Source organism: Mustela erminea, chromosome 4 (assembly GCF_009829155.1).
Source record: "Mustela erminea isolate mMusErm1 chromosome 4, mMusErm1.Pri, whole genome shotgun sequence".
Lineage (NCBI taxonomy): Eukaryota > Metazoa > Chordata > Mammalia > Carnivora > Mustelidae > Mustela > Mustela erminea.
This window is the reverse complement of record NC_045617.1, coordinates 65066020-65082066: the sequence shown is the minus strand read 5'-3', so window position 1 is coordinate 65082066 and position 16047 is coordinate 65066020. Positions and strand designations below refer to the sequence as shown.

The 16047-nt window shown below is 42.7% G+C and overlaps 1 protein-coding gene across 3 annotated transcripts in view; it reads right to left on the bottom strand.

Annotated features, from left to right (window-relative positions):
* MAP3K5 (mitogen-activated protein kinase kinase kinase 5) overlaps window positions 1–16047 on the bottom strand; it is a 201201-nt gene that overhangs the window by 26689 nt on the left and 158465 nt on the right. For all 3 annotated transcript variants that reach the window (XR_004284933.1, XM_032339409.1, XM_032339411.1), the window contains exons 19-23: window positions 11373–11530; window positions 9036–9213; window positions 8247–8267; window positions 1391–1568; window positions 1132–1300 (exon numbers count right to left, since the gene is read on the bottom strand). Coding sequence is in view for 2 of the 3 variants with exons in the window: in XM_032339409.1 (XP_032195300.1) it covers window positions 1132–1300; window positions 1391–1568; window positions 8247–8267; window positions 9036–9213; window positions 11373–11530 (704 nt within the window). In the remaining variant the exon portion in view is untranslated. The remainder of the gene's footprint in view (window positions 1–1131; window positions 1301–1390; window positions 1569–8246; window positions 8268–9035; window positions 9214–11372; window positions 11531–16047) is intronic.

The following is a 16047-nucleotide window of genomic DNA, read 5'->3' as shown; positions in this document are numbered from 1 at the left end:
AGCAGGCAGACAAGTCCCCAATGCCCATGCCACTGAAAGAAAGTACCAAGTATCAAGCCTGAAGCCAAGCATGGCTGTGGAGGTTGACATCCTGAAGAGATGTGAGCTTCTGCTCCAAACTCAGGAGGCAGCACCCGAGGCCTGGGGGAAACCCCATTTCTACTGGAACAAAACTGGGGAGGGGATTCTTCCTTGTTATCTGTAAACAGAATCCTAGGGAACATATTTTCCCAGGTATTATGGACTGAACTGTGTCCCCCAACCCCAATTAGAAGCCCTAACCTCCAGTGTGATTGTGGTTGGAGAAAGGATCTTAGGAGGTAATTAAGGTCAAGTGAGATCACAACAATGGGGCTCTAATCCAACAGGAAGAGACACCCACCGGTGTGCACAGGGATAAAAGGCTGGGTAAGGATGTGGCAAGAAGGTGCCACAGACAAGCCAAGGAGAGAGGCCTCATGAGAAACCAAACCTGCCGACACCTCGCTCTCAGAGCTTCTGCCTCCAGAACCGTGAGAAATAAATTTCTGTTGTTTCAGCTATTCAGCCGGTGAGATTCTGTTACGGCAGCCCCAGCAAACAAATATATCAGGGAGTAAGAGTTCGACCAGCTTAGTTTTCTTTTTCACAGCACACACAGCCTTCAACACACTATATAATTTACTTATTATGGCCCATTACCCTCCATCCATCTGGATGTAGCCCCATGAGAACAGGGGTCCTTGTTGAGTCTGCAGTATTTCCTAAATGCTCAAAGGAGACCGGCAGGGAGCCTTGTACTACCATCGGAATTAGGAAGTCACGTGGCTCAACACGTACGTGTGGATCGATCAATAAACAAATGAACGGAGTGTAACAGGGGCTTGCGGGCTGGTTGGAACTTCGCCGCAATGAGCAAGTTGCTAGTGACTTACAAGTAGCTATGTTCAAAAATGCAGTTTCTACATCAAGGATTTCCCTTTTACCTCTCCTGAGTAGGTCTGATTCATCATCAAGAGCTCTACACCTTTCTCAAGGCTCCACGTCGCCTGGGACAGTTCCAAGCAGTGAGGACACAGCTAAGATACATTAGATACATAGATACTAAGATACATTAACTCTGGGAAACGAAGAATCCATGAGAGGTTTTACCTGAGCCAATGATTCCATTAAGTTTCTCACAACTTTGTCTTGGTCTTCCGTCAGGATCCTATGAAGGGTGGCGCGTCTCTCACTGTCCTTCCTCAACATGAAGAAACCAGAATCTTTTTCTTCAGGGGAAGGGGGAGCACTGTGATCTTCAAAATTTTCATCCGGAATGCTGGAAGAATTTAGACAGCATAAATCACCATGTTATTTATAAAAGGACACACAACACAGTTCTTTCACCCAAAGTTGGTCAGGTCTTTACCCCAAAAAGAGCGTCCGTATTCCTTTTACATCTCTTTCTCCGCAGGATTTGGCTCTTGTTTTGAAAGAGAAGGGGTCCACCTTTAACTCCGTGTCAGGAGAAACTGAGCCGTACTCGCTGCTGCTGCTCGTGTCCTCGACCAGGACAGGCACAGGCAAGGATATGCTTCGAAGATACTCTGTCACGAGAGGGGAGGAAATGGTCACGGATGCTTTTAAAAAGATACACATACTAGACACGCACCCAAAGACAGCAACAGTGGTGGTCAAGTGTCTCATTCCAATGACTAGTCAAATTATGCTAAGAGGCTGGTCATGGACCCCGTGCTCCACATACAACCCAGGCAGGAGTTCGGCAGGGTAGGGGTCCCCCAGGCCCTGGAAGGAATATCTCAGGGCCATGAAACTGTGGAAGAAGAACCAGGCCCAGTAGTCCTGGGTTCCAATCCCCCCATTGCTATTGGCCACCTGTCAGACATTAGGAAGGTCATTTATGGGTCTCAGTTCTCACATCTATAAAATAAAGGATCAGGTGGGGCATCTGGGTGGCTCAGTTGGTTGAGCATCTGCCTTTAGCTCAGGTTATGATCTCAGAGTCCTGGGATTGAACCCCGCATTGGGATCCATGTTCAGTGAAGAGTCTTTTTCCTTCCTCTCCCCCTGTCCTTGCTGTGCTTGCTCTCTCTGTCTCTCAAATAAATAAATAAATAAATAAATTTAAAAATAAAATAAAGGATCAGGTTCATATTTTTTTAAACCATCTTCCTCACAGGCTCAAGGGTCCACCTTAGCATCTTGGGACTGCCGTAGCCAGGGGGAATGAGGATTCTGTGATTCTAGAACATAGGTTTCAACCCTGTTTTGTCTAACAGAAATATGATCTGTCAGTCTTATATATCAGGGTTCTGCTTAAGGGGTCATAAAAAAAAAGGGTCCTTTGCTAAATATAAATTTTGGAAATCAAAAGACCACATGATCTCTTAGGTCTTTCCCAGTTCCCAGAGACTGTGATCCTGCCTCAGACATGGGCTCTTATTGTGATGGAGATTCTGTTAGCCCAGCAGTAGTTACCAATGTTTCATCAAATACTTATTTTAAAGGAAGTAACTTTTGACAGAGTCATCCCTTACCAAACAAGTGTCCCAATACTACAAAAGGTCTTACCAAAGAAGGCAGACGTAAAATTATAAAAAAGGAAATCCAAGGTTGCCTAGAATCCTTTTTTACTTAATCCCTCTTGGGCTGGGCTATTTCAACGAGGCCCCAAGCTCAAAGATGTGGGATGGTCATTCAGCTGTGAACTCCTGCCTCTGTTCAGGGTGACTGCAAATCAGTAATGATTAACAGCGAGGGGCGGAGGCAGCGGGCCATCCACACTGATCAGACAGATGGACATGTTTGAGAAGCACTCATCTGATTTACCAATATATGAAAGCCAAACAGAACTTCCCTTTCTTTTCTTTGCCCTTTTCTTCCAACTATCTCTGGATTCTATCCCTATGATTCCACATACAGATATGCCTTATGATCTGCTATATATATACTTGGAAGAAAATATACCATATTATGAATGGTAGTTATTTCTAGAAGATGTGATTTGGGGTGATTGTGACTTTATTTTTCCAAAATTTCCAAGCCTTCTACAATAAACAAGTATTATTTTTGTAATCAGAAAAATATATGTTACTATAATTATTTTTCACATGCATATACTCAATAGGTGGTCACACCACATTACCAAGAACTTGATTTACTTCATAACACACTTAGTGATGATCCAGAAGATAAAAAAAAGAATCCCATTACACAGCAGGAAGTGACATTTCACTGAAAATGGATTGCCCTGACCACACCCATCAGGGAAGCTTTCTGAAGCTGCTGAGTCTTAGAAAGTTTTCTAGCCCTATCTAGGAGCTTCCTTAATCACAGAATCTTGCAGGTGGGACACGTCCTACCCTCCTTGGTTGTACCGAAGATGTCATGTACTACTGTTCTATTATTCTATCCCACTTATAGCTCAGATGAAGAAAGCAGGTGTTAGAGGGATACTTGGCTTTGGTTTCAACTGTGGGGAGGAAGAAGAGATGTATACAGCTTCCTGGGATAGTTCCTCTCTGGGGAAATCATCCCAGTGATCAGTTAACTAGAAAGTCTCCCAAGGAGGAATTGGTTGACCCACCTTCTGTCATTGAATTTGCTGCATTGCTGACTCAGTTGAAGGCAGGAACTGAGATGAAGCTAAGGAGAGCTGCTCTGGGTTTACCAAGTCAACATCACTATCCCTTAGTTAAAGGTTAAGTGCAAACGGCTACATTGAATAGATGTTGGGGGTGGGGTGGGGGGAGGATAAGAGGAGACAGGTCTGTCGGAGGGCCCAAACAGGACTGCTTCTGCGAGGGCGTTTCTGGGAGTTTTCAAGACCTATAGTGTACTTTGTTTCACTCTGCATTTCCGGGGAGAGATTGCTGAATGGACAAAACAGCTGCTGGCTTGGCCAAATATGGATTCAAGGAACAGGAGCAGGGCTTGCATTGCTATTAGCTATCAAGTCCTTAAAGCTAAATGTGGCTGGTAGAAAAAGATAGCTGAAGCAAGCTCTCACCCTTCTCTTGGCTCGATGGGATGGCCAACAGCTTTGTGAGGAAGGCACAAGAGCCCTGCAGTGGGGTTCACTGTGGACCCCCTGGACTCGGTGAAGGCATCTTTCCCAGCTCACAGAGTGGAGATCCTCTCTCAACGTGTGTTCCACGCAGAAATGGAGGCAGGCATCATTTACACGCCAAAGACAAAAATTGTTGTTCCTTGGGACTAAATTCTATCTAGAATGCTACCACGTGGAGTTTCTATCCTGTGTTTCTGTAAGTAAACATTCTAAAGAATAGAGGGAGTGAGGATTTGACTTGTCTTGCTCTTTGGTTTTTTGGTCACATTATGTGATTTAATAGCCCAGTACTGAGAAGGCCTGTGTCGTACTTGTGAATTAGGGTTGCTATGGATACCGACTGCCTAAAGGAAGTCTCATGAGGTAACACTGTCTATGTTTAAGGATGGAATCCAGTGCCCAGGGTCTTTATGGCTCATCTAGGAAAAAAAGGGACTTGTAGATATTTTGTATGTTCTGTATACACAGCCCTGAATTCCTCTTCTACCAGATTTAAGTTTAATCCTAAATTTGATTACTCTTCTCTGTTGGGCTCATGCAGTCATTCATCCAGCATATATCTACTAGATATCTAATATTTGTTGGGTAGCCAACAGGACTCACTGCTGGACTGAAGGGAGGGTATGAAAGGGAGGAATCAAAAATGACCTGAGGTGTCTGGCTTAAGAAATGAATGAATGAAAGAACTACTTATATACTAAGATGAAAAGGAATCCAGGCTGAACGGGAAGTTATTTTTGGTGGGGAAGAGGTGTGATCTGAGCATTCAGTTTAAGAAATTAAGGCCATGGGATGAGTCCAGAGCTCAGAAGACAGAGCTGGGGACATAATTCTAGCAGTCCCCTGCCTAGAGATGGTATTTAAAGCAAAGGATGACATAATTAAGGGAGGGATGAGGAGAAAGCAGAGGTCCTGGACCTTAAGAACACCTCTATTTAGAGGAAAAGGAGGTAGCAAAGGAGAATGACTGGAGAAGCCATGAAGCTAGAGGAAATCAGGAGAATGGGGAGTCACGGAAGCCCCCAGAGGAGAGGGCTAACAGAAAAGAGGAGGCGTATCTGGGCCAAAAGTCACTGAGAGGATGAGCAAATTCAGAATTTGGCCAAATGGATCCCATTAGTGACCCTGAACAAGGCAGGGTCAATGGTCAATGACACCAGACATCAGACACAATGTAGGCCAGACGCTAGATTAGTGGGAAAGAGGTGGGGAAGATCAGGGGACACTGCTCTTCAAGACCTGAAGCTGGGATGAGGAGCAGGAAAAGTGGGGTGTTAGCCAATGAAGCAGTAAGTAGTGTCAGGGGAAAGGTTAGTTTAGGACAGAAAACTCTAGAGCATGGGTAGATGGGGATTTATGTGGAGAGTGGGGAAGCTGAAGAAGTTAGGGGTGTGTGGGGTGCAGAAGCCAAGTGGGGGTTCACCTTCTGTAGGAAAATGAATACTCCGTCCTCCGTGAGGTGGAAGAGGGAGAAAAGGGGATGCCGAGGCAGGCAAGTGTGTACATTCTTGGCGGAAACGTGATGAAATCCATTCCTGAGATTTCTAGCTTCTCAAGTTGTAAAACATTTCCAGGTAAATGAGAAACCACAGTGCCTTTCTGGGGAGAAACTCAGGTATAACTGTTACCATAGAAGCATGCTCACAGTTTCTGGAGAGCACGGAGGTCACAAGTCCCCTGATATCAGCTCAAATACACTGAGGCTCTGGAGCCTCCAGATGTCAGAGAGAAGTCTGGCAGGAGTTAAGTCACTTGCCTGTAGGCAACTCTCTCTTCAATTTTTTTTTTTTTTTAAGATTTTCTTTACTTATTTGAGAGAATGGGCATGAGCAGCGGGAGAAGGGCAGAGAAAGAAGGAGAAGCAGGACATGGCGCTCACCACAGGGCTCGATCCCTGGGCTCCATCCCATGGCTCTGAGATCATGACCTGAGCTGAAGGCAGAGGCTTAACCAACTGAGGCACCCAGGCGCCCCATGTCTTTGTCAACTCTTAAGAAATCCTTTGCTGTAGGGCTGGCCATGGGAAGTCTTAAAGAGGCTGGATGACATCTCTGAGGATGGGAAATGTCAAGGGTATGCCTCTGGAAGAGTATTTCTTGTTGTTCTTTTGTGGGAGCTGGTGGGTAAGGGTTCCCTAAACCGTTAGGATGTCTATCCTCATCCCAATAAAAATTCCCTAAAAAGATGGCTTTATTATGGGTAGACTGGCGTGGGGAGGGAGCACATGGGGCCAATCTATGGGCCCCAGACTGCTGGGAGCTTTCTGTCTAGGGGAGAGAGAGGGCTCTAACTTCAGCAAATTGGCTATGCCCATTCTGGAAAAGGGGGAATGTTCTAACTTCCTCCCACCACTGGGAGAGCTGCCTTAGATCCTTACAGCTATTCAAAAGCACCAGGGACTCTAAGTTCTCCGAGTTCAGGACAATTTAGGGACAGAGCTCAGTCAGAGCCAATTCCTAATTGTTGCCCTGTCTCTGACTGCCCAAATCTCAAAGGTTCTCACACTTTAGTGAGCAAAGAAGTCATCAGGTTGTTTACTTAAAAGTGTAGCATTCTAGGTTATAGCTACAGATTCTGGGAAGGGCCAGAAATCTTAATTTTTAACAAACATTCCAAGTGACCCATGCAGGCAGATCTGGGCCTGAGTCACGCCTATGTATTTTGAGAGCCTAGGCCCTAGGCCCTAGATCCTGAGTGCTAAGTGCACAGCAGAGGTTTAAAAAGGTTGCCTAGTGGGGCACCTGGGTGGCTCAGTGGTTTAAGCCTCTGCCTTCAGCTCGGGTCATGATCTCAGGGTCCTGGGATCGAGCCCCACATCGGGCTCTCTGCTCAGCGGGGAGCCTGCTTCCTCCTCTCTCTCTGCCTGCCTCTCTGCCTACTTGTGATTTCTCTCTGTCTATCAAATAAATAAATAAAAATATTTAAAAAAAAAAAAAGGTTACCTAGTAAATGTTATTAAATAAATGATTCTTCAGGCAGCTCTCAGAATGAGCCATCAATAGCTTCACAGTTCAATATGGTAGCTGCTAGCCCCCTGTGCTTATTTACAGGAACATTTCAATGAAATTAAAATTAAATTTAAAATTCAGGGCCTCTGTCAATGTAGCCCCATTTCAACTGTTCAAAGCACATATGCTTAGTGGCTAAGGGACTGGACAGTATAGATAGAGGACGTTTCTATTATCACAGAATTATAGACCCTGTGATTTTAATTCCAGATTAAACTCTTTCACTGGCTCTCCCCTCCTGATTGATAATTCTCATAGGGAGCTCTTTTGGGTTATGCTCCTGCTTACCCCCTCCACGTTCAACTCCTCCCCATGTATTTTAAGCCCAGCAATGCTGAGCCACCTCCTGCCCCCTTCACATACAGCGGCGTTTTACGCTTACAGCATTAGCTCATGCTAGGACTGACCTCACCTGGCTCCCCACTCACCCTCCGTGACTCCCTCTGCACTGACTACATTACACCATGGAGCCACAGATTTTTTCCTTGTGTGTCTCCCCTACAAGAACAAAGGCTCCTTAAAGACAGGAACTATGCTTTTCTCATCCTTATGTACTCAGGGCCTAGCATATTCTTTGCGCACACAGCAGAGTCACAGTGTTTATTAGGTTAAAATGAACTGCTTCATTCTCTGGGTCTCTGTGTGGCAATGGGAGAGCAGTCTGAGATTGGACAAGTCATGTCTCTCAAAGGGTGGAAGGAGGTCCTCCTCATCACCACCCTCCCACTCTTCCTGTTGAAGTGGGCACCCCTCGAGGTAGGGCAGTGCCCTCTGCTCCTCTGCTACGGGACAGAAAGTGTTTATGACCCGTAAAGAACTGGGGAGGGAAGAGTCCTGCAGCTTGCATTCTTTGAGGAGAGGTAAAGCCAAGCCGTAGTTTGTAGTCATAATTAACAGGAGGCATAAAGTGCTTAGACTGAATGTCTAAGCACACTGTAACACCTAAGAACACTCATAAATGGGACTGTAGCTGCTAACTGGGTTAGCACATCGATTTTCGCTTTTCTAAGGAGGAGAGGGGGTTCTGAAGGAATGAGCCCAGCCAGGCCTGCAGCTGCACACAGACTTGGTACCTGGGAGCCTCCCACGGAGGCAAAACGCAGAGGCTTTTTAATGGGAAATCTAGAGCTTATCACATGATCACGTACCAAACTTCAGCTCAATGGGCAATATAAAAATGAACTCACCATTTGATCCAGCTGAAAGGGCTGTGGAAAGAAGAGCAAACAGCAACATAAGCACATGTTGGGTTTGTTGCTAAACACAGATAACAAAAAAGCAGATGCTCGAAATGGGATCAATGTCCTTTGCAAACATTCAATCTGTCTACCCTCATCCCCGATAAACACAAAAATGTCAACAACAAAGGGATCATTTACTTGCTTTTCCTTTCTGAACTAAGTTTTGGGCATTATTGCAAAAGACAGTTTTGCTGTTTTATTTGTAACTGGCAATCTTCTTTTCTTTTCTTTTCTTTTTTTCTTTCTTTCACATTGCAGGGGGTTAGTGATTCAGAAAGATATCCTCTAAGAGGCAATAGGTATTTGCCTAAAATTCAAAGAACACAGTACTGGATGGCTTGGAAGTTTTAACAGCTTCATAAGAGCTCTGGAGCCCATCACTGGTGATCTAGAGTTTCAGCTCTAAGAGGCTATATTTCACCCCTTGTGTATCCCTTGTATCAGTGAGGCAAGATTGCTATAGATCCTGATACATTGCTATAGATCCTGATACATGACCTACCTACTAACTAGCCGATGAAACACTACTATGTATGAGGTCCCAGCATTCATGAAATTGATGGTAAGGCGGCTTCCTGAAACCAAAACTGAATGTCTAAGCACACTGTGCTAATGTTTATACCAGTTTATTCCAGTGATATCTATAAGCAGATTACTTCTGGAAACATCTTCCACCTTAAAAGCTTAGGGTTTATAATGACTCTGACCCGTATCCTCTTCAATGCAACCACATACCTGAAAGCTTAGGTTGTGTCTTTTTCTTTTTGCTCGAAACCTTTAAGAACTCATCAACAAGCAAGTCGTTAGCACAGGCTCTCTTGTCAGGGTCAGGTTCAAAACACTTCAGTATGAATGCCTTGGCCTCTGCTGACATGGACTCTGGGATCTCTGGGTGGACTTTAAACATTCCCACCTAAGACACAACACATGTAGCTTCTGAGTAACCATCTCATCACATGAGCTCCAGGATTGAAAACTTGGCCCCCTAGCACAAAAAAATCCTTTACTGTATTCTACGGACTCATGCCTTTCCTCGAAGTGACAGAGGGTATTTTTTTTTTCTCTAGGTTATGGAAAGTATCCAGAGTGTTTTTGTAACTTTGTCAGTGACATAGGCCAAGCAATTATGTTAAGACAGTAGACAGCACTATGAAGTAAGAATTTAGTCCTTGACATTTTAGAACACGTTAGCACACTGGCATGCAAGAAAGAGGTTTTTAATTCAGACCGTTGTGTTGACCATAATAGCTGTGTGCCAGGAACTGTGCTTGGCTTTTTGATTTATGAAATGTATTGAATACTCCCAACAACCCACTGGATTAAATATTATCCCTGTTACAACAATGAAAAAAATGAGTTTCAGAGGGGTGAGTGATACGTTCTAGAAAGGCAGGTCTGGGATTCAAACCTTAATTTGTTTGGCTTAGCCTGTGTTCTCTCCTCTATGCCATGAAACATGAATATTTCTCCTGTCTCAAATTGCCCATATGCAGTCAAATGCTCTACCACTGTCAAATTGCCCATATGAAGAGATATTTTAAAATACCTTAAAATTAAACATAGAATTTTTGTAACAATTATAATTTTCTTCTCACTGCTAGCCATTCTAAATTCTTTTTAATAATGTTTTCATGTAGTTAGTAGAGAAATTTTTCTAAGGAAATATTTTTTGTTATTACACAGCTTACAGAAGCATATTATTATATAAGCAATAACATACAGTTATTTGTGGTAATTATATAGACTTTATTATATGTAAGATACTCTTATAAGTACTTTATTATCTCATATATGTCTCAAAAAACCTTTATTAGATAAGTACTATTTTTATACTCATTTTATAGATGAGGAAAATGTGGTACCAGAGGGTTAGGCAATTTTCCCAAAGTCATTAAAGAGTTTGACTGTGTTGGAGCCTAGATTCAAACACTGTTAATCAGTACGAGAGTCCTACTGTATAATAATCCCTGCACTAACGGAGGTAGTGGAGGTAACGGAGCAGCATTTCAGAGCAAAATCCTAGAGATGGGTGAAAAGTTGAAAGTTGAAACATTGACCCAGAAAAGAAAGACATCATTTATGTCGAGAATCGCAGCTCTCTTAGCAGCTCTCATCGCCCTTCTGGTTTGGGTACAGTCTTTGGTTCTGTATCAGCAGTATCCCATCAGATCATCTTCAAGCTGAAAGGAAGCCAAGCCTTCTACACAAGTAGAAGGTATATGACACATGGCCCCTCACGAGAGGCTATTCACAGTGGAATAAGTGCTAGAAACACAGTCAATGGCAAGGAAAGAAATCACAAATTCTCATCAGAAGTGCTCTGCCTTAGAGAATAGCAGATGGGTGAACTTTACTTCTTGGGAAACAGGTGCTCAGTTTAAAAACCTTCCTCCAGCTTGGCAGTTTTGCAAGTGAGGACAGATGGGGACAGCAGGAGCTTAGAGTAGGTCACTGCTTTGCTCAGTCCCTGGATTCCCAGGCTGTGGCCCCTGGGCTCAGTCAGCCCTATTTCCATATTCAGCACTCCCTGTTTTGGGAGGTAACTCCCAGGAGAGTTACGAATGAATGGGCAAGGCAACGAGCTAGAAGAGTAGCTATACTAAGAATACAACTGACGTCCTTAAAATAGCAATTACTGTCCACCCCTTTCTTAGTGGAGCCTCCAAACTCTTATGATAGTGAAGGAAAATATTGCTTTAATACTCAAATGAAGTAAATGTCTTCCTATCTCCCTCTATGGAAGATTTCAGACCATTTCCCAAAGAGCTTAAATCGTCTTCCAGGGAGTAGTATGTTATTTATGCTGCATTGTGAAAGGTGGTCAGACAAAGCTATACGGAATCTCACTTTGAAGCTGAGAAATCTAATGCAGGGAAAGAGCCGCAGTGTGAGGCACAGGCACTGACTTTGAGGGGAGTGAATCTTCTTGACTTTACTGGGCTCAGAGAGCACATTTAATGTGCCTACCTAGGCTCTTTTCCTTTTGCCTAAAAAAATACCATACATATAAATGGACCATCCAAGAGCTTTACCCTATGGTTTTTAAGACATTTAAGATATATGAAATGTGACCTTGAACATAGCTGCTTGTGGTTCTCCCAGCTCATAAAAAGGTGGTTTCCCTGTGGCCATTTCGATGATGGTGCAGCCCAAAGACCAGATGTCTGCTGCTTTCCCATAGCCTCGTGGTCCTTTGTCTATGATTTCCGGTGCCATATACTGAAGGGTACCTGGGGATAATTCAAACACACTTCTACTTTAAAGGAGAGAAAACAGATGAATATCTACCAACAGCTTTAATTTTTCACATAAATAAGACAATTTTAAAAGTATGATTCAGGTCTTAATATCTCATCTTTCTTGAGTTCCAGTTTTCTGTCATTAAGAAAAGTAGAAATAGCAGTTGTTATAGTGGATTTTATCAGGGATATAAGAATAGCTCACCAACATCATCTGGTCGTGAAGAGATACTTTCTCATCTCCTAGATGGTAGAGTATAAGTGAGGTATGATTTTATTGGGACCGCTTAGAAACTTCAAAGAATGAGTCATTTGAGAACAACAGAGAATATATCAACACACATATTTTGCAATTAGTTTTTCAAATACATGAAGATTCCTATTATGTATATGTCTAATCTTTCCAAGAAAAGCCTAGGTCAATCATCCATTTTTCCTAGATCTCTATTTCTCAATTTCTAAATTGAATGCTTAATTCTTTGTTTTGATTCTTATTTCTAAACCACAAAAGCATGAAGTTTCTGAAAGCCATTGTTAAAAGTAATGTAAATCATTTTTGGTGTATTTCATTCTGTAAGTCAAATATATATGGCTTCTGCTGTGCTGCGGTCCATGGCATAACAGGTTTAACAGATTAAAGATGGGTCAGGAGCCATCAGTACAGACAAATCACGAGACACAGAGTGCAGAAGAATACAATGAAACATAGGAGATTTAAAAGGCCACGTGGAATCAGACAGTGGAAGAGTTTGGTATGATAGAACACTAAACGGAGAGCCAACTATGCTTGGTTCTGGCTCTGGTCTGGTTTATCAGATAAACACTCAACTGCAGTTGTCTCAGTGGATGGAACAAGAGGGCTGAATTGGCTTCTACTACCCCCTAGAGTGATTCCTCCAAATCCAACAATGAGTCAGAAGTGTGAACAGGAACAGATTATTGCCATATCCCCTGCTACTGATAGACTGATACAAATGATATAATCAGCAAACAGGAACTCATCCAAGATGCCATATTCAATTATTTCAAATACTGAGGCATTTGCTAAAAGAGCTACTTCAGTATTTTCTGATTCATAACCAAACTGACAGACATTTTGATAAATACAGACACCTTTTATGAACACCTCATGCATGATTTATAGGTGAAACTGCTATGCACCATTCCTCTAAATTGTTCCTAGGAAATCCAGCAACATATGCTAGAAACTGGCTGTTTGTTGTTCATAAAACCAAATAAAAGTATATTATTTTTGTCAAGTATTGTCATTTTGCCAGGTTATCTTCCAGCTCTCATTATTATGTGGCAATAGCTCATGTTCAAGTTCACATATGACTATACATGTCTGCTGTCTGCTTAAATCAGCAACATTATTGGAGGGAAGCATTTCATCTGGCCAAGGGAAAGGTAACTACATTCTTCAAATCACCTACCCTTAGGAGAAAACTGCTATGATTTCTCTATTTATAGATGATGAACAAGGGTGATTGTTTTTTTTTTTAATGATGTAAATAAAATCAAATGGTCTTTTAGAAAAAGTTTATGTGTTTAAGTCTACCAGTTGGTTTTTCCTGTATCTGAGTCTAAAACAGAAGTGATGAGAGAATTTAAGTTGTACTAATATCTTGAGTAGAAATCACAACTGATTAAAATACAGTGGACTTTAAAAATTGGACAATTCAAGTAATATCTTAACACAGTATGCAATGTTTTTATTTATCAGATATTTCGAGAGGTTCTATCTGCTAGTCATGCTTAATTATCCCCCATAGAGCAAGTGCCAAAAACCAGGTTTAATTATGTATGCATATCTGCTCTCTATATTCCATAATCATATGACACATAATATTTTATATAACGAGATTTACAGAGCAAGACAATGAAGACACAAGCCAATCTGTACATTAGTCTAAGGAATGTATTGACTCTAGTTAAGAGTACGGACTCTAAAATCCATACCTTATATAGCTTCATTCCAAAGATTTAAAAAATTACTTTAAAATAATCTCTTTTAGTATTTCTTTGACATTGCAATCACTCATGAAACTACTACAACTTAGTGGCTCAAAGTGTGAACTTTGACATCCCACTTAATCCACTCATTCCTTCAGCAGATTTAGGTCAAGGGCCTAAAATGTGGGCCAGGCGCTTAGAATATAGCAGTGGAGTTAGCAGAAATCCTTGGCTCATGGGGCTTGTATTTTTTGCAGTGGGAGGCAGACATTAAAGTATAGCATAATAAATCAGCAAATTATATAGTATGTTAGAAAGTGATATGTCAATGACCAAAAAAAGTAGGGAAGGGGGATCAAGAGTGCACAGGGAGGGCTGCCACATCAATAGGGTAATCATGGTAGGTCGCTGAGATGGTATCTGGGATAAAATTTGAAGGAAAGGGACTTAGCCATACATAGCTGGGAGAAAAGTGTTACTAGCAGAACAAAAAGCAGGAGCAAAGGCCTTGCCACATGGTATATGAAGGAAATGCAGGAAGGCCAGGGTTTCTGGCACAGAGGGAGCAAGGGGAAGAGTAGAAAATGAAGTCTAAAAGGTAATGGACTCCGAATCAGGTCAGAGCCTCGTCCACCGTATTAGGACTTCGGCATTTGTTTGCTCTGAAAGAAACAGAAAGCAACCGAAGTCTCTTAGTAACAGGGCTTGATTTATGTTTCAAAGGATCACTCTGGTCGCAGTGTTAAGAGCAGACAGTAGGAGACAAAAGCCAAAGGAGGGAGAACAGGCTTTGGAGGTAATGCAGTTGAGAGCTGAGGGTGGCAACAGTGGAGGCAGAGAGGAGTGGTCCAATTTTGGACACCTTCTGGAAGGTAGAGCCTGTAGGCTTCCTTGCGGATTGGGCTGGGGTGTGAGAAAAGAGAGGCACCATGGATCCCTCTAAGTTTTGGGTGGCCATCAACTGAGATGGAGAAGCGTGTGGGTGGAATGGGTTTGGGGAGAAGATAATTAATTCCACTTGGCATGTTAAATCTAGTTTGAATCATAGCTCTATTACTAGCACTGTGGCTTCAGGCAAGTTATTCAACCTCTTTGAACCTTAATTTTGCATCATAAATTGGGATACTGATTCCAAATAATTAGAGCTGATGTATGAATTTCAGTGAAATACGTAAAGCACTTAACACAGTCAGATAGAGAGTAAGCACTCTATAAATGGCGGTTGATGCTGCCTTCCCTCTCACCAAATCACCAAATAGGTCAATGTCTTTGCAGTCAGTTCATCAGAAATTGACTGAGCACTTGTGAGGGCTATGGCCGTGAGCAGATCAAGGTATGCCTCTCCAAGTCCTCTCGATCAGCCCTGGAGACAGACCAGGCACATTAGTGACCTGTGTCACGCATGTGAGGCCAGTGTGAGAAGTGCAAAGGATTCCGGAAGGGCTGCTTTACTACAACTCCTTTGGGGATTAAAAAACATGTCTTCAAGATTAGCAGAAGACATTACATTAACATCTTACTCAAATAAAAAGTCTGAAAGTAGGGATTCTCCCATCAGGAGTTACTGAGTCTTGGCGGCATCTAAAATGTCTCTTGCCAAGTTGAGAGGGTATGAGAAAGAAATGGAAAGACATCTCAAGTTACTAGTAGGCTGGAATTAATTTTGTTAAAAAAAAATACATCTTAAATATGCTTAATGCTGTGCCCTAAATACCCATTGCTGTGAGGGTAGGAACTGGGTCAAAGGTGCTATTGACGGAATGTTCTGAGGAGAAAATATACAGAAATTCTCTCTCTCCTTTTCCCTTCCCAGGCTACCGGAACAGATACATCAGCACAGTGCAGAGGAAGATGGACTAGAGCCAGAAGGTCAAAGGAAAGAGCAAAGGGTAGATGAAAAACCCAAGTTCTACCATTTACAAGCTGTTGCGTCTTCTATCTGTGATCTCTCTTTGCTCCCTCAGTCTCCTCACCTGCAAAACTGAGGTACCATCACCTACCACACAGAATTCAGAAATGGGGGGACCTGGCCATTTTGCTTTATCTTAGATCACAGATTGTTCATTACAGTTTTTGGTTAAATTAGTCTTTCTCTGATGATTATAACAAGGACTTAGCGCTTCATGAGACTCAGCGGAGTGGGGCAGTAAGAACTTCAAGTGGAGACCAGAGTCTAAGTTCCAGATGGCCTCCTGTACCTGGTGGTGGGGCGGGGCGCGGCGGGGGGGTGGGGGGGTGGGGGGTGGTGGCTGGCATTCATCTCTCTGAGCCTTGGTTTCCTCTTGGTACCTTTTTGGCAATCACTTTCTCTCCATTCTCCCAGGACTTTGTTCAGAGGTAGCTTAGTGGCTGGATTGCCTAATTTCTCAGGCAAGCTCTCTCCCCACCCCAATTCCGAGTTGGTGAGTCATTTCCTCTTTCTGAATTGAAATGCTAAGGGTTATTTATATTGTGAGTAGGAAATAGGCCACAGGGAGTAAACAGATTAGGAACTTATAGTTCAAATGGGAAGTGATTAAGATATGAGTAAGAATCACAGAGAGGTTGGGCTAAAA